At 41.5% G+C, this 24,710-nt stretch overlaps 1 protein-coding gene across 2 annotated transcripts in view; it reads right to left on the bottom strand.

Moving 5' to 3' along the window:
* Positions 1-24,710, bottom strand: part of DCBLD2 (discoidin, CUB and LCCL domain containing 2) — a 141,264-nt gene that overhangs the window by 27,571 nt on the left and 88,983 nt on the right. The window contains exons 6-11 of one of the 2 annotated variants that reach the window (XM_089682952.1): positions 22,390-22,523; positions 19,663-19,703; positions 18,313-18,528; positions 17,321-17,445; positions 5,462-5,612; positions 913-1,041 (exon numbers count right to left, since the gene is read on the bottom strand). In XM_089682952.1, the coding sequence (XP_089539078.1) occupies positions 913-1,041; positions 5,462-5,612; positions 17,321-17,445; positions 18,313-18,528; positions 19,663-19,703; positions 22,390-22,523 (796 nt within the window). The remainder of the gene's footprint in view (positions 1-912; positions 1,042-5,461; positions 5,613-17,320; positions 17,446-18,312; positions 18,529-19,662; positions 19,704-22,389; positions 22,524-24,710) is intronic. The other variant, XM_089682953.1, reaches the window with a different exon arrangement.

Genomic DNA, 24,710 nt, shown 5'->3' with positions numbered 1-24,710 from the left:
ATAGGGCAGATTACATGCTTTGCATTATGGCAGCCTATCTATGGCATTACTAATTGTGGATGGGCTGCCAATGCATCACAATGGCTGGAAATCAATGCATGACCATTTTTTTAATGCAACACAGCACACCACAACGCATAGTATATGTATTACAACAGCCTATTTATATCATATTAATTATGAATGGGCTGCCAATGCACCACAACAGATGCAAACATGTATATATTTCCATTTTTTTCTTTTTTAGCAACACAGCACAGGGCAAGGTATATGCTATGTGGTGCGCTGTATTGTGCTCACGGAGCAGCAGCACAGTGTTTTGGTGTGACATTCACAATGAATAGCACCACAATGACTGCACAGAGCAGCACAGTAATAATGCATGTTTTAGCAAATGTTGACCCAACACTCTAGTGTGAATGAGCCCTGATTGCTTTCTTCTTTATCACCTCATTTAAAAATGCTGCCGCCACTGATCCACTGTTGAAAACATGACATTTTAACAGTTGCCAATTAATAAAAGCAGACAAATGTGAATCACCACAACTTTTTCCTCTTACTGCAGCAAATGCAATCACTTTCAGCCTTATTGGATATTTCAGCTGGTGTGAAAAAAAACAATGACATAATGTGGTATGAAAAAATATTTTTAAAAAACGGTTTTAAAGAGCAAATCAACACTATTAATATAATTTCCCCACAAATACATCTCATAACAAAATACTTTAAGCAGCCATGATGAATTGTGACTTTTTCGTTTCTTGCATGGGCAATCTCTTGTTCTGCCAGTCCCCTTTGAATGCTACTAGCAATATGCTGCTGTATTAGCTTTCATAGCACAGCACAGAGACTGCACAACAGTCATTCCACAAGTCACATAACACAGTTTGAAACTCCAAGACATCAACTTACCTTTGGTAATGTTTGGAGTCACTGTTGTGTTTTTAATCTCTGGTGGTGGTGTTGTTTTGTCTACAGGTGGTGGATAATGTTTGGCACGTGGCACAAAGGCTGGCGGTGCAGTTAGTTTTGGAATAACTGCTTTCAGGAAAAGAAAGAGAAGAAAAGTCAAACTTTTTTTGGTGTCAAACCACATTGATACTTCAACTGAGTATAATGATAGTGCGCTGACAAATCTGAATGCTTAAAGATGAATTTCAGGCATTTTATAGTTTTACATAAATTCTTCAGTCCAGCTTGGACCAATGTAACATACCCGGGGGATACTCCACTTACCATACCCTACTACTCCAGTGATCTCCACTTGCTTCTAGGTCCCATGCTGAGCGGCAGGCCTGCTGCATTCTGAACACAGGAGAAGAGCAGTTCAGCATGAGTGCCATTCAGAGATTTTCTGAATAAATGCAAAGCATTCTCTGACTGGACGAGGTGGAGAAGCAATGACATCTCATTCACCACCTCATTCAATCAGAGAACTCTTTTCATTCATTCAGAAAATGCAAAACATTCTCTGAATGGAGCCCGTGCTGAGCAGCCAACCACTTGTGTTCACTGAAGATCACTGGAGTAGCAGTGTGATTTCCAACTTCCACCAGCATTCGCCAATCACCCGCCTTTTAAATAATCACATTTTGTTACTTTGCAGCCTGAAATGAAGACAGACACAGTTTTTGTTTTATCCTGCTGCAATTTATAACATCCAAGTGAAAGATATAACACCAACATGTCAGGGAAAACAAAAAATCAAAAACAGAATCACCGAGTTGGAAAAAGGATCACCCCTCCTAAAAATGACTTGTAAACTCAATCAGGTGTAGCTAATCACCTTCTGAATGGCACACAAAGCCATTTGACTTTAAATTGAGATCAGCTGTGGTCATTTTAATTAGCTCAGTATGAGAAGAGCTTTCCTTGAGCATTACAGTTACTGGTAGTGCAATTAAGGCAAACAATCAACTAGAGATGCAAATGAATGGGCGCAAATTGCACTGCAAAGAAAAGCATGCAATTTGAACAGGAATGCGGTGCGATTTCTGTCCAAATCGCACATGGTTTCTCCACCACTCCGGTATGAACCCAGGCTTGTTCAAAGGGCTTCGGCTTTCTCTCCTCTCCTTGAAGGGATGACAGTACAGGCTAGACGGCTTCTGACTGGTAAGCACTTTGACAGTGCAAGGAGAGGAGAAAAAAAGCTATGGGAATTTACAATCCCCAGACAGATGAAGCGGCTTTTCCTTGTATGACAGCATGGGATCGGTGCAGGGACGTTTCCCCGCACAGCTCCTGTGTGAACTCAGGCTAGGACAAGCCTGGGTTCACACAGGAGCAGTGGGGAAACCGCATGTAATTTGGACAGAAATTGCATTGCAGTCCTGTTCAAATCGCATTCTATTCTTTGTGGTGTGATTTGCGTCCATACAAAATGAATGGGCGCAAATCGCACTGTAAAGTATCGGAACTTAGTATCGACGAGTACTTAACTGAAAGTATCGGTACAATAACCCTACAATCAACTATGGGTGCAATGCACTCTCTGAGATAAAGTTGTGGACAGACACAAGTCAGGAGAAGGATGCAAAAAAAATTCAAAGGCTTTGTCAATGCCTAGAAGCACAGTGAAGTCTATTATTAAGAAGTGGAAGATATTTGGTACAACACAGACGCTCCCTGGATCAGGACGTTGCTCCAAACTGGATTAGAGAGCCAGGAGCAAACTGGTCTGAGAGGCTACCAAAAGGCCTACAGCAACTCTGAAGCAGTTGGAGGAGTTTATGTCACATTGTGTGCATGTGACAACAGTATCACAAATTCTCCACAAATGTGGCTTTTATGGGAGAATTGCAAGAAAAAAAAAAAATACTCCTCAAGAAAGACCACATGCAGTCACACCTGAGCTTTGCCAAAACACACCTTGAAGATTCTGAGGCCACATGGAAAAGGTGTTCTGGTCAGATGAGACTGAAATTTTATTATTTGGCCTCAAAACTAAACGATATGTCTGGCAGAAATCCAATACAGCTCCAAATACCCCACTCCTTCTGTAAAGCATGGAGGTGGTAATATCCAGTTATGGGGGGTGTTTCTCTGCAGCAGGGACTGGAGTACTTGTCAGGATAGAAGGGAAAATGGATGGGGCACAAAACCTTCAAATTCCTGAGGAAAGTCTGCTACCCTCTGCCAGAAAGTTGTCAATGGGAAGAAAGTTTACCTTCCAACATGACAATGACCCAAAACACACAGCAAAAATGACCACACAGTGGTTACAGAAGAAAAGGGAGAATGTCCTTGCATGGCCTAGTCAGAGCTCAGACCTAAACCCCACTGAAAATCTGTGGAATGACTTGAGAACTGCAGTCCACAAACTGTCACCATCAAATTGAACTGAACTTGAGCAGAAGAGACGTATCCCAACAGACTAAAGGCTCTAATTAAAGCAAAGGGTGGTTCAACAAAATACTGACACAAGGTGGTGGTCCTTTTTCCAACTCAGTGATTCAGTTTCAGGCTATGTGATTTTAAAAAGGGGGGGGGGGAATTCATTTCTATACCCACTGTATATACTGTACATAGTTACAATTGGTCAAAGCTGGACCAATGTTACTATGTATAAAATATCCATACCTGGAATTCTTTAACCTGAAGCTAAAGCCAGGCGACTCAGCAAAAGAAGGTCATTCTTTCCATTACTACAAAGGCATTAAAGAGGTCTTATCATGAAAAACATCTCTGCCAGAAGGTTCAAATATCAGCCGTCACTCTCAGGGACAGTGAAGACACTTGTATTTAAGTGGAACAGCTTTGGTTTGGCAGTTAACAACTTGATTTGAGGCTTGAAAGCCAGTGAATGAAAACTTCCCTCTGAAGCTTATCACAAATTTCCTTTATATTGTATGTAAAGCCAACCCCTTTTTATTTTGTTGGGTAGTGAAATGTTTAAATATCCTTCAGATTTGTTGCTGCCTGTGTCCTGCTGGGAAATCCCTTAACGTCCTGTCTAGAAGACACAACAGTAAACTAGAGGAAATGTTCCCATGTGAAAGGAATTCCCATTTTTGGAGTTGGAAGATTTTCTCTCACCCCCTTTCTCTAGTGGCAACCCCAAAATTTCAAATTTCCCACCACTGTCTCATTGATCCCAGGGAGAAAAAGAGGGGTGAATCTGTCCAGTGGGAACACAGGGCAATACAAATCTGGCAGGGTGTCTAGTCTTTACCATTCTATCCAAAATAAATAAAATTTGCCTTTGCACATTATTACTACATATTTTTTGGGATACAAGTGATTATTGGCAGAGCTGGTCTCAAACTACGAAATCTACCAACAACCTATCACAACTACATGTATACAAAAATGTTTGGCTTTGCATATAACAGATATAGGAATGGTGTCTATCCATTTTCAAGAACATCAATGGAGGAATAGTGAATATCTAATTGGTAGCTTAGACAAACTTTTTTACTTAGCCAAAGGAAACTGTTTTTTCTTTTTAACACAAAAGAGCCTTCTATATAAATTAAATCTTAGGAAAAACATCAGCCAGATATACTGGTAACAGATCTGATTTTTTTCACCATAGCTACAATTTAAGTACCGTATTTTTCGCCGTATAAGACGCACTTTTTCTTCCCCAAAACTGGGGGGGAAATGTCAGTGCGTCTTATAAGGCGAATATGGAGCGGCCGTTCTGGTATTTCCACCGCGGCCGTGTCAGAATACCGGGCCGGCCACTCAGCTCTGCAGCGGGACCTTACCTGTTCCTCTATCCAGCGGCGTGCTGTCTTCCCGGCTTCTGTAGTGTGGGCACTGGGCATGACAGCCGGGTGCCCAGTGCGCATGCGCGAGAAGCGGTGCGCTTTGTGAATGGTAAGGCGGTACCTGGGACACATGACAGATCCCAGAAGCCGCCGGACCAATCACAAGGCACAAGTGCTTCTCGCTCATGCGCACTGGGCACCCGGCTGTCATGTCGAGCGCCATTACAGAAGCCGGGAAGACAGCGCGCGGCTGGATCGAGGAACAGGTATGATCGGGTACCTGTCAAATTCAGGTACCCGCTCCCCACCTCCCCAAAGGTCAGCAGTCATCTGTACTGTCCGCAGTCTCTGGTCATCCCTGTGCTGTCCGCAGTCTCTGGTCATCTCTGTACTGTCCGCAGTCTCTGGTCATCCCTGTGCTGTCCGCAGTCTCTGGTCATCCCTGTGCTGTCCGCAGTCTCTGGTCATCCCTTTGCTGTCCGCAGTCTCTGGTCATCTCCTGTACTATGTCTGCAGTCCATTAGTTCAGAATTTTTTTTTTTCCTGTTTTCTGCCTCTAAAACCTAGGTGCGTCTTATGGGCAGGTGCGTCTTATATGGCGAAAAATACGGTAGTTCTAGTCTAATCTTCACCACAAAACAGTTCATGGTTACTGATTCAGCACTGACCCTCTCAAAACTGTATCCATGTAAATGGGTGAATAAGCTGAAGCCGCGTGACTCACAGCAAAAGAAGCTCATTCTCACCATGAATATTGTGTTGACATCCGAGAAGTTCTACCTTCGTGGCAATCTTTTGGTGCCAGCTTGTAGGTCTGATCTTCACAAACCTTGCCACTATGGGTGGGATGAAGTTGTTGCGGACCTCTTGGTGATAATCAGAGTTGCCCTGGAATATCTGAGGAAGTAAAAAAAAAAAAAAAAAAGTGGAAAATCATGATGAATTAACCAAACAAAGCATTCTTATATGTATGTGATCCGGCATTCCAGGTAGAATGTGAATGCTTGCTGCCCGGCCTGTGCTGTCATTCGCTAATGCACAAGTCGGTCTGCAGGTCGCAGCCAACGATTTAAGATATACTGATCAGCGTAGCAAATGACAGTACAGAGCCCTGTGTTTACTGAACACAGAGCTCTGAACAGAGAGCAGTGACGTGCCTTTTTTTTCCCTGCAGGGAGAAAAAACAAACACATAGCTTAGTAAAAGGGAAAACCATTACACATTGTTAGGCACACAGTTAACCCTTTGATTGCCCCTAGATACCCCTTCCCAGGCAGTGTCATTAGTACAGTGATCGTATACAGTATTAGCACTAATCACTATTAGTGTCACTGGAGATGTCAATGTCATTTAGGCAGTTCCCACCCAGCGTCAGTTAGTGTCAGATTGTGCACCACACTATCTTAGTCCCACTCTTGTTGATGATCACCACCATTACCAGTACAAAAACCCAAAACAAAATAAATAAAAATTCCAGTGTATATATACCATAGATTGTAGACGTTATAACTTTCACACAAACCAATCAACATACACATTAGAATTTTTTTTAACACAGACATGTAACAGAATATATTTGGGTCTAATTTTATGGAGAAATTAATTTTTTTTATTGAATACATTTTACAGCAGAAAGTAAAAATAGTTTTTTTCAAAATTTTCTCGTTTTAAAAAAGAAAAAAAAAACCCAGTGGTGTTTAAATACCACCAAAAAGAAAGCTCTATTTGTGTGAAAAAAATGCTGAATATTTCAGTGCACAGTGTTGCATTTTTGCGCAATTGCCAGTTAAAGAAGCTCGGTACCAAATAGCAGAAAATGACCTGGTCATGAAGGGAGTAAAATCTTCCACAGCTTAAAGTGTTACTAAACCCAGGACCCTGCATCAACTAGATCTGGTCTCCCACAGTACAGAGAACATGGAAATGCAATTATTTTAGTAAATATAAACTGCTAAATACCTTTTCTCATCAGCAGTATATAGCAGTCTTGTGACTTCTATCTGTGTTCAGCCAAGCACTAGCTAAAGCTTGTAGGAGGAGTTTTCTTTCTGCTCTAGGAGGATGCAAATCCCCTGACCTCTGTCTGGACAGTGCGGATTGGCCCTATGCTGATCACATGCAACTTTCCCAAAAAAAAAAAAAAAACTCTCTAGCAATACACACCAAACTGAGCATGTGCATGCCTACGATTCAGTCTGAAGATAAGAGGTGGTCGCTTGAAAAAGGGGAGGAACAGAGAAGAAAGGATCAAACGGCCTTTTTACACAATGAATAGGATTAACCCCTTAGGTTCCATAGTGAGTAACAAGCATGCTTTACTGCATTTACAGGCTGATTTTACTGTTGTGGGTTTAGTAACAAGTGGCTAAGGGACAACTATGAGATGAGTCTAGCAGAACACCAGAATAAATCATTAACATTTAAAGTGAATTTAATGCATTTTGATCATAAGATGTAAACTAGGGATGCACCGATGCCGATACCAAGTATCACTAATGCTCCCGATACCTGGAACCTATAGTTTGCAGCGCGATTTGTGTCAATGCAAAATGTATGGACACAAATTGCACCACAAAGAACAGCATTCCTGCAAGGAGAGGAGAGAAAGCCGTGGGGATTTCAAATCCCCAGACCTGTGAAGTGGCTTTCTCTGCTCTCCTTGCTGGGATGACAGTATGGGCTAGACAGCTTCTGATTGGTCAGCAACATGACGGTGCTGACCAATCAAAAGCCATCTAGCCTGTACTGCCACCCCTGCATTGAGAGGAGAGAAAGCCACGGGGATTTCAAATCCCCAGAATTTCCTTCTGTGACAGCATGGGTTTGGTGCAGGGAGGTTTCTCACACCACTCCTGTGTGAACTCAAGATATGACAAGCCTGGGTTCACACAGAAGCAGTGGGGAAACCGCATTCGATTTAAACAGGAATTGCATTGCATGCTATTCTTTGTGGTGCAATTTGCAACCTTACATTTTGTATCGATGCAGATTGCACCGTAAAGTATGGGTACTCGTATCGGCGAGTACTTGACTGAAAGTATCAGTACTCATACTCTCCGAGCAAAAAAGGGTATCGGTGCATCCCTAACATAAATTATGCCAAATTTTTACTGTTAAAGCGTTACTAAACTCACAACAGTAAAATCAGTGTCTATATGCAGTAAAGCATGCTTGTTATACTCACTGTGGAACCTAAGGGGTTAATCCTCCACATTGTATAAAAAGGCTGTTTGACCTTGTCTTCTCTGATCCTCCCCTTCTTTTACTGTCCCCAATCCATCTGCCATAGTACAGAGCAGCAGTGGCAAGTCTGCACTTGCTGTTTGGTGTGCATTTGTTTTTGGGAAGGTACGTTGGATCAGCACAGGGCCAGTCAGCGCTGTCAGGATAGAGGGTCAGGTGTTATGCAGCCTCATAGGACAGTCAGAGGAGAATGAAAACTCCTCCTACAAGATTAAACAGTGCTGGACTGGAAATTGATAGAAGTCACAGGGCTGCTATATACTGCTGATGAAAAAGGTATTTAGCAGTTTATATTTACTAGAATATATGCATTTCCATGTTCTGTGTACTGTGGAAAACCAGATATAGTGAATGCAGGGTCCGGGGTTTAGTAACACTTTAAGATTATTACATCAGCTGTTTAAAAATGATGTATGCAGGGATTGATTACATGTAACGTGATTAATTTGGTTCTGTCCTTCATTACTGCCACAGTTTAGGTAATACAATATAGCCCATGGAAGTTATTGGACATAAAACTCTCAATTTATCAGGCACATTATCGCTCCAGAGGGAGCAGTGTGAGCTCAGTGACAAATAAAACTAATCAAGAATTAACTTATACAACTGTATTGTAATTGTAATTCTGATTCATTTCTGACACCAGAAAATTCTTTTTTTTTTTATGTGTGCAGATGGTTTACATTTTTTCAGCTTTTTAATTATGTCTGAAAATCTGCTAGAGAAATTTTTATCTGTGTTCTGGGAGGAGAAGCGAGGGGAACTTTCCCCAAGAGAGACACACACAAACATTTGAAAACAGATCTAAATTCCAAAACAAAAATGTAATAAACTGCAGCTTACCAGACCTTACATGTAATGGCTGCATTCGTTTTCACTTTTCAGGCTCAGAATATATGCAAGTATAGAAAATGCTTGTTGGCCTTGCTAGAAATGCAGTATCCTTGTCACTTAAAATAAGTACAAGGATCCTTACCCTATGTTAAATTGTTGTTTTGGGGTTTAGATAAGCTTTTAAGTGGGAGTAAACTTCCACTGGACACTTGTACCTTCAGGTAAGCGTATAATAAAACTTATGTGTAGGTACAAGGAATATCTCCTAAACATGCATTGTAATATTCACTGTCCCTGCAGCCAGTGACAGTATGCTTGTGGGAGTGACACCATCGTGGCTCAGCCAATCAAGCATACAGAAAGCAAAATGGCAGTTGACTAGTGCAAAGGCTGCCTAAAGATGGTTTGCTTGTGGGAGTGACGCCATCGCGGCTCAGCCAATCAAGCAGCCAGAAAGCAAAATGGCAGTTGACTAGTGCAAAGGATGCCTAAAGATGGTTTGTAATTAATCCTATGCGGAGTAATTTATTTTCAAATTACTCCGTATAGGATTAATTACAAACCATCTTTAGGCAGCCTTTGCACTAGTCAACTGCCATTTTGCTTTCTTAAGTATTTATGAGTTTATAATCCACACTAAAAAAGTAGAGGTCCCCAGGGGGTGAGGGTGCCGGCGTGCTGAGGGGAGAAGACGGCGAGTGTGGAAGCGGAGCTCCGGGAGGTGTTGGTGCCGCGGAGACCTGGGATCAGCTGTCGGGTTGCCGGGGAGACGGAGCAGAGCGGCGTGACCACGCTGGTTAGCCGCAAAGGAGCACTGGGAAGCAGAGGCGCCGGCCGGTTCCCTGACAAGTGCCAGCTCCCTGACAGGAGAACAGAGATGCCGGTTTAACCTTCAAAATCTGCAGCATAGGAGTGGAAGGTGATAGAGCACACATACCTACAGGAGACCCTGCAGGAATCCCCCAGAGACATTTGGCTGAGTGCGGTGAGTGGACGGCTGGAGATCTGAGTCGACTCACTGGGTGAGGGAACAAGTGAAGGAGGGTGAGTCCATATGTATGAACCCACATGTAACTGTGTAACTGTGTTGAACTGTGGGAAGGACTGCTAATCACTAACAAAGAGAGAAGGGGGATTCCCAGGGGACTGGAAAAGTGAAAACAGAATTGAAAAGGGAATGAGAAATTACTAAGTGGCTCCAGAAGAGACCTGGGAAAAGAAATAGAAAATGAAGTGTTAAAGTGACAAAGACTGTTTAATATTAATACCCCAATATACAGCCTAAAGTTTCCCGCCGTTTAAAGAGCTATACTAAGTGCAGAAGATATGAAGAATAAAAGCGCTAAAGGAAGTGGGCTTAAAGGGTCCCAGACGGGCTCAATTGAAAAAATTTACTTCCCAGGGTAATGCGACTCCAGAAAGGGCCTATAGTGGAAATGAAAAAGGGGAAATGGAAACTACCTTGGAGACTAGCCCTAGATTGTCAATAGGCCTGGATAGTAGTAGCCAACAGTGGACAGAAAACTTAGCGAGGAAAGATCTTGAAAAAGATTTGCAAGTGCCGAACAAAAGAGAGAGGACCGTAATGTTTAAGGATTTGGAAAAAACTATTAAGCAAGAAATGACAAATATACGTCAAGATCTAGGGCATCTGCTAAAGAGAACGGAAGAAATGGAGGGAAACATCAACAAACATACCCAATTCATTTCGGACTTAGAAAAAAGGTCCGCTATGATGAGGAATACGCAGAAACAACTGCAGTATAAAATAGAAGTACAGGAGAACAGGTCTAGGAGAAGCAACTTGAGGATAAGAGGAATCCCAGATATCCTGAAAGGGGGAGAACGGCAAGAAAAAGTCTGTAAAATGTTAAACTCTATTATGGACAGACCTGAAACAGAGGTAATTAAACTGGATGGAGTCTTTAGATCAGGAAAGTCCCAACAAGGTAACGGGAAGGAAAAATCAAGAGATGTGATTGTTCAGCTGCAAAATTATGGAGATAAGGAAGAGATTTGGAGAAGGACTAAAGGAAGAACTTCTATTAACTATGGAGATATAAATATCCAGATTTTTGCGGACCTATCGTACGAGACTTTGTGGAGAAGAAGAGCTTTGAGGCCCCTATTAGAGCAGATGAGATCAAGAAATGTCCATTATAGATGGGGTAACCCAGAGTGTCTGATCGGATGGAAGAACGGTGTTACAGCATATTTGAGATTTCCCGAGGACTTAAGAGACTTCTGTGACAGACTGGAATTGCAGAGAATGAGGATTAGTGGGTGGGAAACAGAGACTGAAATAGGCATAAGGGGAAAAGAAGTATGGCAGGAAGTAGGTAGGGGGGAGGTAACAAGGAGTTAGTTGGGATAGTATGAGTTTTTTTTTTTTTTCTTATCCCCTAACTTTCTCCCCAAATTGTACCGTTAAGGTTAAAAGATTTAAAGCAAGTGAGGTAATCGGTGGTGGTCGGAGGGTGGGTAAGTCGTACATGGGAGGAGTTCAACCCCAAGATTTAAACAAAAAATCAAAGGTGGTATCTTCACCACAAATGATTGATAGGCAGGTTGAAGGCCTAAAGGGGGGGGGGGGTAGGGGGGGTGGAGGGAGTAGGAGGGGGGAGGGTATTAGTGGGAGAGGGGCGGAGGGATATGAGTAGAAAGATGGGAGGGATGGGGGGGGTCTTAGGGTTAAGTCTCTGCACGTTAGAATTGGGAATAAGAATATATCGATACAAGATTCATGGAAAACTTGCGATTTTTAACATATAATGTAAAAGGTCTGAACTGCCCAGGGAAGAGGTATAAAGTATACAAGGAGTTGCAGCATAGAGAGGATTCAGTGGTTTTTCTGCAGGAGACTCACCTAGAGATCAAGTCAAATGTAAAGTTGTACTCAAGAAATTATCCAACATGGTTCTGTGCTGATTCCCCGATTAAAAGAGCTAAGGGTGTAGCAATAGGGTTTGCAAAAAATATAAGGTGGGAGATGGAAGAGAGAGAAACAGACCCGGAGGGGAGATTCTTATTTTTGAAGGGAAGATTACAAGAACAGAAATGCACAATTGTGAATATTTATTGCCCAAATAAGAGACCAGAGGAATACCTGAAGGGAGTTTTGAGAAAAGTGTTGGCCTTTAAGGAGGGTCTTTTGATAGTGGCGGGGGATTTGAATTTTTGCATGGACCCACAAATGGACACGACATCATCTGTGCAGAGAGAGGGAAGTAGAGCTTTGAAAACTCTGAAGGGTGTGATACATGAATGTCAATTAGTGGACTTTTGGAGAGTGTCACATGGAAAAGAGAGAGACTATACTTCTCCAATGCCCATGAGATGTATTCCAGATTGGACTACATACTAGTTGACCATCAACTTATAGAAAGGGTGGACAAAATAGAAATAGAAGCGATGTCTCTCTCTGATCATGCTCCGGTTTCACTGAAAGTGAGGTGGGGGAGATGTTCGCCCGGAGGGATAGGATGGAAGTTGAATGAGGCTCTCCTCCTAGATCAGGAGGTGGATCGGAAAATTAGAGAAGAAATCGAAAGATTTTTTCAGGAGAATGAGACAGGGGAGGTGTCGGTGGCCACAGTGTGGGAGACCCATAAGGCCTACATAAGAGGTATATTGATTGCGATTGGGGCAAAAAAGAAAAGGGAAAGAAGAGAGAAACTTACTGGGCTGTTAAAAGAAATAAGTGATTTGGAGCAGGTACATAAAAGTAAAAGAACAGAAGAGATAAGACAGAAGGTAGTAAAAAAGAGAGAATAACTGGGGTTACTGTTGGAGGAGGAGAAGAGAAGAGTCTTTAATAAAGTTGCTAGTGAGAGATATAGATGGGCAGATAGACCAGGTAAATATTTAATGAGAGCCTTGAGAAAAAAGAAAATCAGGAATTATATAGAAAAAATAAGAAATCCTAAAGGAGAACTGGTTTATTCTATCAAAGAGATTACTAGGGTGTTCAAAGAATACTATAGTAAGTTGTATAATATTGCCTCCCAAGACCTAGTAAAAACAAGTGGTAAAGAGAGTAGAGAAAAAAGAAGAGTGTATTTTAAAAATGCAAGACTACCGAAGCTGAGTGAGGATCTTTTGAATTCCCTAGATATGGAAATCACGCAGGAAGAAATAAAAAGTGCATTAAAAAGAACCATAAATGGGAAGAGCCCAGGCCCAGATGGTTATACAGTGAGGTACTATAAAAAAATATGGTGACTTGTTACTACCAAAAATGGAGAAATATATGAATGCCCTGGGAGAGGAGATGGAGATGAGGCGGGAATCTTTGCAGGCCCATGTGGTATTAATCCAAAAGGAGGGGAAGGATGCTTCTCAATGCTCAAGTTATAGACCAATATCACTTTTGAACATCGACACAAAGTTATATGCAAAAGTTCTAGCAAATAGATTAAAAGACCTAATGCCAGATTGGATCCACGCTGATCAGGTGGGATTTGTGCCAGGAAGAGAGGGTAGAGACAACGGTCTGAGAACTCTGTTGCTTATCCAGAAGGCCAGGAAGGGGAAGATGCCGGTAGTGGTGCTTTCGATAGATGCTGAAAAAGCATTTGATAGAGTTAACTGGAGCTTTATGATAGATACTTTGGAGACTTTAGGAGTGGGAGCAAGAATGAGGGAGTGGATAGGAAAGCTGTACAGAGAACCTTCCGCGGTCAATGGGGAGAGGTCAGAAACTATAGGAATGTCAAATGGAACTAGACAAGGATGTCCACTGTCCCCATTGTTGTATGTGCTGTCGCTGGAACCCTTGCTGGCAACAATTAGGAAAAATATAGATATAACAGGGGTGCAGATAGGAGGGGAAGATCATAAAGTAGCAGCTTTTGCAGATGACCTGTTGTTTTATGTGGGAAATCCGAGGATAACACTTCCCAACTTAATGAAGAGCTTAAAGGAATATGGGGAGTTATCAAACCTGAAAATTAATCCATCAAAAACTGAGATTTTAAACGTTAATCTCCCAACTAGCGAAAAAGAAAAAATACAAAAAGAATTCCCTTTTATATGGAAAAACAGAGAGATAATGTATTTAGGGGTTAAATTATCTGCCTCACTTACGAACTTATATAAGCTAAATTATATCCCACTTTTAAATGAGATTAAGGAGGAACTGAGGAAATTGGGAAGAGGTAACCCATCTTGGATAGGGCGTATAAATCTGATAAAAATGGTAATTGTACCAAAAATGTTATATAAATTTCAGATGGTCCCAGTTAAAATCCCGGAGGTATTCTTCAAAGTAATAAAAAAGATGCTAACAAGATATATATGGAAAAACAAAAAACCTAGATTATCACACTAAACAAGTAGTGAGGCGGAGATATTATAAGGTCATCTAATTATATTAGATCAGGATGGCAATTTTTTCTACTTTATATATGAATCAAGCAGCCAGAGCCCGCGAACCCGGAAGGAAGACCGGGCGAATATGCTAGACCTGTCAGTGCGCCGCTGAAATGCTTTGTTCTAAGGAAAGTCTTTCATAATGCACTAGTAATCGATGCATACTAGCACATTATGAGATTAGGTTGCAAGAAGATTTTTTTTTCTTCTTTTAAGCTCAAGTTTACTACCACTTTAAAGAGAATGGACAAGGGTTGGAACCTGAGACTCTGATGGGGACAAAGATATCCAAAAAAAAAATACACACCCCCCTTCACACCATTTCACGGTGACTTCCCCATATATGTACATATGCCATTATAAACCATTATACTTCTTTACATTAATAGTACTATAGTTCAACTTAAATCGGAGTAACAAAACCATTGTCCACTAAAGTGTAGTATTAATGCTGTACACTAAAGTAGCCTAATGATAACAGTGGGTATGCGTGGCACTGCTGCTCGGTTTTCTTTTTTGTACTAGTTTAGTATGAAGCTGAAAGCTTGCCCCTTGTGAGTTGTAGACTGCATGTGATGCACATATAACCTATCAGGTTTGCCCTTTGCTGCTCTCACCAGCACAAATGGTACTTCTCTATTTTTATTTTATGGAGTTTCTAAATGAAGCTATGTCGTAAATGTTGGTATTCAGATTTGCGGTATAAAGGGGCTAAAGAAAACAAATGAGAGGACATTTACAGCTCTGCTGTGGCACAGATCTTCTCATGCACACTGTAAACACAAGATTTTGTATAAATAAAGGCAATATTTTTGCAGGCAGGTTTCTAATTGATAATTGTGTTTAGTAACAAAAGGGTTAATGTTTTGTGTTTCATGGGTTAATGGAGTTGTGGTGGACCTCCCCCTGCATGTATTGCTTACGTTCTTTCGTGGAGTGATAATTACAGGAGGAGGTCGGGCCTCGTGGTCTCTTGGGAGTGAGCCGTTAAGGACCATAGTTGGAGATGTGATTGGTTATGCCAACAACAGGGTAACCCCACAGCGGAACCTTGGCACGGGCCTGAGAACTGGACTTTCTATCTTTTAGCCTTATGGGGTCACCCTTGCACCGGATAGGTTTGAGTACCAAGGGACTTAATTAAGAGAGGAACTATAATGTTCTGCATTATGGATGTTGCATTGTGTTATGACCTATTCTGCTGGAAATGATTAACTCCTTCCTGCTGTCGCCTCCTGGCCCTTTGAGAGGTTCTAAATGCCGGGAGGTGGAGACAGGCATTCCAATCATGTGACTGCTGTGATTGGCAGTCACAGCGGTCACATGATCAGAAAGCTCCCAATCGCAAGTATGCACTTGAAGCTTTCCGGTACCCACTGGTTACTGTCAGAGCTCCGGGTATGACCAGAGGTATGTGAACTGACGCAGGGAAACACAGGCTTCAGATATGTTATAAACAATATAATTTATTAATACTAACAAAACGCAGTGCAATACTAAAACATAACAGTGCAAACGAACCAAACCAAACCACCCACAGATAACAATACATACAATGCAAGCGTAGTCAGGCAGACCGGGTCAATAACAATCGGGCAGGTAGGAACAGGAGGAGCAGGCAGAGAGTAGTCAGGTCACGAGCTGGGTACAGCAACTAACGGGCAGGTAGGTACAGGGGGTCAGGCAGAGAATGGTCGGGGTCACAAGCCAGGGATCAAACAGGAGAAGTCAGCAGAAGTCCGGATCAGGCAGGGTCGGCAACAAATCAGTCAGGCAGGAACAGGAATGCAGGTAACAAGATACAGGGGCCCATGGAAAAACACACACCAAGGCACAGACTGCAGGTCTGGCCATCCCTTAAATCAGTGTTTCTCAACTCCAGTCCTCATGGACCCCCAACAGGTCATGTTTTCAGGATTTCCATTATTTTGCACAGGTGATTTGATCAGTTTCACTGCCTTAGTAATTACCACAGCTGTTTCATCTGAGGGAAATCCTGAAAACATGACCTGTTGGGGGTCCATGAGGACTGGAGTTGAGAAACACTGCCTTAAATACACCTGCAATCAGCCTCAGGTGTTTGGCTGACTGCAGGGTTGAGTCTCTGATTGCTGAGAGCACCCGCTGGCCAGCCCTGGTACTGCAGCCCACAAGGCAGGTGAGTCCCACCATTATTGGCAAGTCCATTCCTGACAGTTACTGTGCTGGGAGTGCTTTACATAGGAACTCATTTATACCCACTTAGAGGTCGTATATATGCTTACGGCTGGCAGGAACTGGTTAATAACTGTTTGTAAACGATGCTGAATTGATAAGTGAAGAACTTAGTGGTTTAGTGACCATGTCTGGCCTGGTTCATGTACAGAAAAGTGCGAATCCACAGTGAATATCCTTTGGAGGAATAATGTGTACAACTTTGGGAGGGGGGTGAAGTGAGTAAAATAAATGGAAAGAGGAGCAGCCAACTCGGGAGTGGGAATGGTGGTGGCCAAGAGACCGAAGTCCCAAAGATGGGGTGGTTTTGCACTTGATGCACCCTGCTAAGTGGATGAGCTCCTATTTCAGAGCCTGCTGCAGAACAGACCCAGACCTAGAGGCCCTGCCTGGAACCATGAAATGTGAGGTCTCGCAATGTGTGCAGTGGCTCCCTGCTTAGCCTACGGGCAGAAGATGATTAGGAGTTCAGTGAAAATAGCTGGTGGAGAGAGATAGCACTCAACGCTGTCCCTCTCAAACTGACTCTGTAGTCATTGCCAGGAGAAGATTTTACTGGCAGGTGAAAAAAATGTTATCCTTCTATTTTTGGGGCCCCAATGTTTCTATGTAGCCTCTAGCCATGAGGGGGAGCTACCCACATGCTGAAAATGTAGCATGTTAACTTTTCTACAGATGCCCTCCCGGACTAGATGACTGCGTGGACGCCATCTTTCAGTTATGGCGCAGGCGGGAGGTGGTTAAACATGAAATTATATTTTTGTAATGGCATTATGGTTGTCCAGTTATGCCACCCATATCTTATAGAACATTTTGTATCAAATATTGATGCTGAAAAAAAATTAAAACTCTGAACTTAAATTTTTGTTCCAAGAGCTGTTTTGGTACAGGAAGTACACAACAATGGAAGCCATTTGCCCTGTGTCCACTTCTGCCAGATTTACCTTGTCTCTATCTGTATTGGGATCCTTATAGATTGTCCACCTGAGGCCATCTTCACTGTGCTCTATTTTGTAGGATGAAACATAGTAGTTATACATTGATATTGTGGATCCAGTGGTTATAATACCTGTGGAGAGAAAAGGATCAACATTTTAGCAAAGTTTTAGGAGAGCAAGATCACATATCTGAATTATAAAACTAAGGGAAGAATAAAAATATTAAACCTCAGAACATGACAAACATGAAAATGCGATATAAAAAAACAGTAACTCTGCGACGTTATTCTGACAAGCATTAATGTGTATCTAAAGCCAAAGGATTTTTCTTTTTGGCTTTGAATATAGCAGTGAGGAGTTCAGTCCCCTCAAGTTTTTATAGGTGTCTAGCTAGAGTCACCATCTCTGTCTTGGTGACCATCGTCACAGGGACAGAAGGGGATGGAGAATTCAAAATTTTATTACCAGAACAGGAAGTAGAAAGGAAATCTTCTAATGAGCTCATATGTTCTACTGAAAACTATCTAAGAGGGGATTTCTCTCACTTTGGGGAGATTTTTCTCACTTTCTGTTGTGTCTAACCTATATATTATACATATATACACTACTCAAAAAAATTAAAGAAACCCTTTGAAAACACATCAGACCTCAATGGAGAAAATATCGTGATGTTTAATTGACTTGATGCTATACTCTGATTAAAAAGTGTTCCTTTAATTTTTTTGGGCAGTGTAAAATTTTATGCTGTCCATTACGCTTATAAAAGTACTAATATTACAGCTTCCAGTATGTATATGGCTACAGATTTATTACATACAAATGTTAAAAGCTTTTTGTAAGCTAGCCTTCATTGTAGCACAAAATTACAAATGTTTGTAGATTTTTTGCACCCTGCACTGAGACAGTCACGTATATAAAAACATTTCTCACGGAGAATCGAAAATCTGTCTTCTCAATTCTTGGAAAAGCCCTGACCTCAATCCTGGTTTCATACAAACCTGTGACTTTTGTCGGCTTGTTCAGATCAATTTGCAGCCACTGATGCTCATCGGCGAATGATGCAGCCCAAGGCGGTCCAGGTTTTTTCAGCCTTGCTCTGTCAGCCTTCCAGACATTATACTGCCCAGTGTGATCTGTCCACTCCAGAACTGAAGAAGAGCTTATCTGGGATTCTGGAATAGCCCCATATTCCATTCCGAGAGTCCCGTAACAACCTAGACAAAAATAGGAAGTGGGTGAGATTGAAATCAGACACTAAAACACCTGCCTTTGATGAGATACATTCTATTGAATTTATCCTAATCTCCAACACAACTAGACATAGCTCTCAGACATCCTCTCTGACTCTAGGCATCCCAGGAAATAGTAAACCTCAGTTATGTGACCTTTTGGGTTTAGGATCTATCTGGGCAGTTCCATACAACAGAGTTCTCACTACTGGATACTAGAGATGCGCTGATATATCGGCGGCTGAAATTTATTGGTCAAAAATAGCGTTATCAGCATTTTGCCAATAGGAAAAAAGGTGCAGATAACGGCTCCCAAAAAAACATGTTTGCCACGTTTAGGGTGCGTTTTCATAGGTCATGTGCAAATTAAAAACCGCAAAACACATCAAAAACATGTAAAGAGTGTGTCAAAAATACACCACATGCGTTTTCTGCAGTGTCTCCATTGAAGTCTATTCAGCCAAACCAAAAACGCAACGTTTTCCGTTTAAAAAAGTCCATAATCCTTTACAAAAATGCAGCTGCTCAAAAAAGCATAGATGTGAACATGTCCCATAGAAAACCATGTTAAATGGACTGTCGTGCGTTTCTGCAGAAAGCACTAAAATAGGCATGAGTGTGAACCAGGCCCTCAATGGGGAGGTGTATTTTTAGTGCTTTTTTTTTTTTTTTGAACAAATATGCACTAAAAATGCGGCAAGAAGGATTTCCAACACCGCAAGGGAAGCGTAATGGACCAGTGTGAAGACACACATTGAATTTAAAGGGATGCATTTTTTTTTAGCTTATCTGAAGCTTTTTTTTTTTTTTTACACACAAGCACTTCAAAAACTGCTCAGTGTGAAAGAAGCCTTATTGGCCAATAAGGTGCTGAAAATAAGTTCATATTCATTTAAAATCATGATATTAATTAAAAAGTCAAATAGAATACAATTATATATAAAAAATTATTTCTCTAAAAAAACTGTCCATTTTGGTTTTGGCCAAATGCATCCTGAATTTTTGGTTTCGATCCAAAATTTTCATTTCGGTGCACCACTACGGGATACAGCTTTCTTGTAATATATTTGTCACTTGCCATTCACCTATCCATTAAAGAATACTATGCAACACACATACCAGTAGTCTTGAATGTGAAGAGAGTTGCAGACAATGGACCCCTGTAAGAAATACACAAGAACATTACATAATTGTAAAAAAAGTTAGTAAATAAGCTTAAAAGTTAAAAAATAATATACAAATGAGAAGAAAAAAAAACACACACACACATAGAACTGTGGCCTTTGCATTAATGGAAGGCTGCCTCCAGTTACACCTGTACCCTATCTATGCCAGCCTTGCTGAGTAGAGAGGAAGAAGAACTTCTAAACCAGCAGGATAATACTGTAAGGAGTGGCATTAGTAAGTGCTGGCCTATGCATACTTAAAATGCAAATGTTATTACAGTGGCTGTACTGTAAAGTTGTTATAAACCTCAGACAGGAAAAATGAACAAAGCATATCCCTGTGTGTACTTGTCTCAATTAAGAGCACTATGTGCTATTTCCCTCTGCTACCTCGTTCCTCTGCTATCAACAAGAATCACTTCTGACAAGTTTTCCTGACACCAAGAGCAAAAAGGTTACAGAGGAGGGACCTACAGCAGCACAGTCTGTGATAGACAGCCGCAGCTCTGTTCCTGTGCAAAGGGGGTATGTGTCCCTTCCCTCCAATCAGCTCTCAGATCTAACCTTACTGAGCTCTGCAGTGTGTAATTTTAGCTTTCCTCCCCGTTGTCAGAAAGTTCAGACAAGTGTTATAAATTCTGGACTAGATAAGAGAATACTGCAGATAAACAGGTACAACTTAAGTAGGAGGATTTGTTTCATCTCTATCACCTGAGGCCAGTCACATTACTGGGTCCATGTAAGGATTTTTATAAAAAAAAATGATTATATTTAAAAATATTTCAATATTTCGTGGTCGGTTGAGTGAATGAAAGTGTTGTAATTTGCAAATTAAGCACTTTTTTTTACTACCAAATTCTGTAAGGAATAATTCTCATTTCAATGGGCTACAGGCTGAAGAAATTATTAAGAGGGCCCACATACCCAAATGAAAATTAGGAGCCTAACACACATGCGCTATATACAGTCAATATGAGGACCTTTGACCTTCTGATTCTACAATTCTTAGTAATTCTATTCTTGCAGACCCGAGTCAGGTAGGTCAGGATGTGATGCTCCATTCTCACTTCTGTTATACATATCTGAGCTTAAAACATTGTAAAGAGCAAAGTGCTAAATCCAAAGTGCAGCCTATAGCACCCAAATAAAATTCATCTTGTATTGGTCTTGCCTTAAAGGCTAAGTTCACTTTTTGAAAAAAAAAAATAATAATAAATGCACATCCTTTTGCAGGAAAAAATATGCATTTATTATTTTTTTCTAAGGAGCCTACAGAGCAGTGCACCTGCAATCAGCATATCACAGGTGTAGTCCCAGGCTCCTGCAGACTCTCAGAATAGCTGTCTGCCCATACCTGTGCAGGCAGGCAGTTGCTTGAAAGCAAGAAGATAGAATGAACTACGAGAGCGTTCACCAGCCCTCAGCCCTAATTGTAGGCTATTGGAACATGTGGTGGAACATGTAACATGGCCCAAAGGTGAACTCATCCTTTAATAATCTCTGCTTGGCTGCTATGGGTACCGCACTTGAGAACTTTGCACCTAGCACCTTTTACCGCCTATCCAGATCTGTACTTAGTCAGTAGTTTAGCCATATTTGTAACTGAACTTGCTCTGTAATGTTAAAGAGAACCTTCCAAATATCCTCAATGTTACAGAACATGTCCAGAGACATGTGACTGCTACTAGCAATAACATGATGGAAAAGCTAAGGACCCACATGAGCTTACAGGCTACCCTAACCTTAAGAGACTACTTGCTGGCAGGATACTGCATGTGTGTTCTGCCGATGCCTATCACTGTTAGTGAGATCTAAGTCAGAAGTAAACACAACATATTTCAATTATGGTGACCAGTACAGCACCTCAAATTTAAAAATGTTAACACGGGGTTCTAGGATCTCACATTTGTAGCAAAGGTAGGCCTTTTGTTGAGCTGCCTATATACAACATAAAGTATGTGGCTTTCGGCATGCCCCTGCAATCTATAGAAAAGTGTGTTCATATCATTTGTGGAAGCAGCATGCCTACCAGAGTGTTTGGATCTGGTTTTAAGTCAGTTTTTTATATACTGTATTTTCTTCGGCCTCGTGATGTACAGTTAACTCACCATTTTCTTTAGTGACAGGTCCACTCTAAAGAATAAGTTCACCTTTTGGGAAAAAATAAATGCACATATTTTTGCAGGAAAAAAAAATGTGCATTTATTATTTTTTCCCTAAGGAGCCTGTAAAGCATTGAACCCATGATCAGTGGCTCAGGGGTGCAATGTCAGACTCCTGCAGACAAGCCCTGCAGCTTTCAGCCCATTCCTTCATTCTGGCTGTTTACAAGCTGCAGGGCTTGTGAATGAACTATGAGAGCGCTCATTAGCGACCGTGCAGTTCCTTCAGAACTACGAGCTGTCAGATGCAATGGCTGACGGTAGTTATAGTTCATGCATTTACAGGAAAATGTGCTGCTTTTGAATTGAGACAGTGGGTGCAGGGAGAAGATCCCTTTTCCGCTGCCACAATGGGGGGGAAATGGCTGCCGGAGCATGTTACATGTTCCACCTAAATATGGGTGGAACATGTAACATGTTCCAAAAGGTGAACTTGTCCTTTAACAGTTTCTCAACCAATGTATGGGTACTCCGGTACAGGGAGAGAAGATGCTTGACGCACATTAGAAAGTACTTACACTTTAGATGTAATGTTGTTTGCCTGAGCAGTGTCATAATACGCAATACCATTACTAATGACAACACTGATTGGTCCTCCAAGTGCATTAGATACAACTCCAGCATGTATGCCCGCCATACACAGCAATGATGACTAAAAATATAAAAAAAAAAACAAAGCAGAGGTACATTACAAAACAGAACATCAATTCTTTACAATCAATGGGCATTTACAACTAAATAGATCGTCAGTGGCTATACTCCAACTGTCATGATCCTTTTTCCACAATTCTCTCAAATAGCATAATAAGCCTTTGTCAACTTACGTAGCAACAGCCTGCCATGCTCAGATCAGCCTTTCAAAAATTGATGAATTGCAAAAACTTTTGTTTGGTCAAGAGAAACTAAATGCACAAGTTCACACAGAAATATGTGGGATGTCATTGCCGGCCTCTTTTTGAAAATCTCCAGCTTTAATACTACTGAGTCACTGACCAGGAAGAGTCAAGTAAGTGAATAAGTGCGGCAAGTGAGAAAAATCAAATTCCTCAACTCAGACTTGTTCCAGGCCAGTGACTCAAAAACATATTTAAGTCAAAACACAGCAGGACTGCAAGTAGCATTTTCAGATGGACAGGTGAGCAATGGAAGCCTACATATTTCTCCTATTATAGGTTTCTTTTAAAGGTGTTGGGCATGCAGAGCATAAAAATGTTCTGGGGTTAACATTCAAAAAAGAGATGTGTGTGTTTCTGTTTTTACAGCTCCCCATCCCCTGAACCACTGGGGTATATAGCGGACTATACTTCTAACATATTCACAGAGAAGTAAAGGGAAGGCTGTAAGAAGATGCTCCAGTCTATGGAAAGAATGGAGTCACATGGGATAGTGGCAGAATGCTACGAAAATGTATTCTGTGTATTGATCTTTTTCAAGTAAAAAAAAATGTGCATTTATTATTCTTTTTTTCTACGAAGCTTGCAGAGAATTGCACCCACGCTCAGCAGATCGCAGATGCAATCTCAAGTTTTTGCAAACTTTCAGGACCTCGTATGGCTAGGCAGTTACTCGAGATCAGGAAAATCAATGAACTACGAGGCGGTCACCAGTGCTCTCATAGTTCGTTGAGAACTACAAGTAATCAGCTGCAATGGCTGATGGTACTTGTAGTCTATTCACAGGAAACTGTGAATGAATGACGTGGCCATGTGGGTGGACCCCTGCATGGCCGCATTGTTTACTCATTGTGACAATGGGTGCGGGGAGAAGATCCCCCACCCACTGTTACAAGGAGGGGGGGATCGGGGATGCAGATGCTGGAACATGCAACATGTTCCGTCCTAAAAACGGGCAGAACATGCAACATGGTCCAAAGGTAAACCTATCCCTTAAGCCAGCAGTGTCACTCCTAGCACTATATTTAGGTTTTATATATACAGTCAGGTCCATAAATATTGGGACATCGACACAATTCTAACATTTTTGGCTCTATACACCACCACAATGGATTTGAAATGAAACGAACAAGATGTGCTTTAACTGCAGACTGTCAGCTTTAATTTGAGGGTATTTACATCCAAATCAGGTGAACGGTGTAGGAATTACAACAGTTTGCATATGTGCCTCCCACTTGTTAAGGGACGAAAGGTAATGTGACAGAAAAATAATCATAAATCAAACTTTCACTTTTTAATACTTGGTTGCAAATCCTTTGCAGTCAATTACAGCCTGAAGTCTGGAACGCATAGACATCACCAGACGCTGGGTTTCATCCCTGGTGATGCTCTGCCAGGCTTCTACTGCAACTGTCTTCAGTTCCTGCTTGTTCTTGGGGCATTTTCCCTTCAGTTTTGTCTTCAGCAAGTGAAATGCATGCTCAATCGGATTCAGGTCAGGTGATTGACTTGGCCATTGCATAACATTCCACTTCTTTCCCTAAAAAAACTCTTTGGTTGCTTTTGCAGTATGCTTTGGGTCATTGTCCATCTGCACTGTGAAGCGGCGTCCAATGAGTTCTGAAGCATTTGGCTGAATATGAGCAGATAATATTCCCGAAACACTTCAGAATTCATCCTGCTGCTTTTGTCAGCAGTCACATCATCAACAAATACAAGAGAACCAGTTCCATTGGCAGCCATACATGCCCACGCCATGACACTGCCACCACCATGCTTCACTGATGAGGTGGTATACTTAGGATCATGAGCAGTTCCTTTCCTTCTCCATACTCTTCTCTTCCCATCACTCTGGTACAAGTTGATCTCGGTCTCATCTGTCCATAGGATGTTGTTCCAGAACTGTGAAGGCTTTTTTAGATGTCGTTTGGCAAACTCTAATCTCA

Source organism: Staurois parvus, unplaced genomic scaffold (genome assembly GCF_062004578.1).
Source record: "Staurois parvus isolate SC_StPar_1 unplaced genomic scaffold, SC_StPar_1.0 ptg000299l, whole genome shotgun sequence".
Lineage (NCBI taxonomy): Eukaryota > Metazoa > Chordata > Amphibia > Anura > Ranidae > Staurois > Staurois parvus.
The sequence above is the reverse complement of the archived record's forward strand: the minus strand, read 5'-3'. Positions and strand labels throughout refer to the sequence as shown.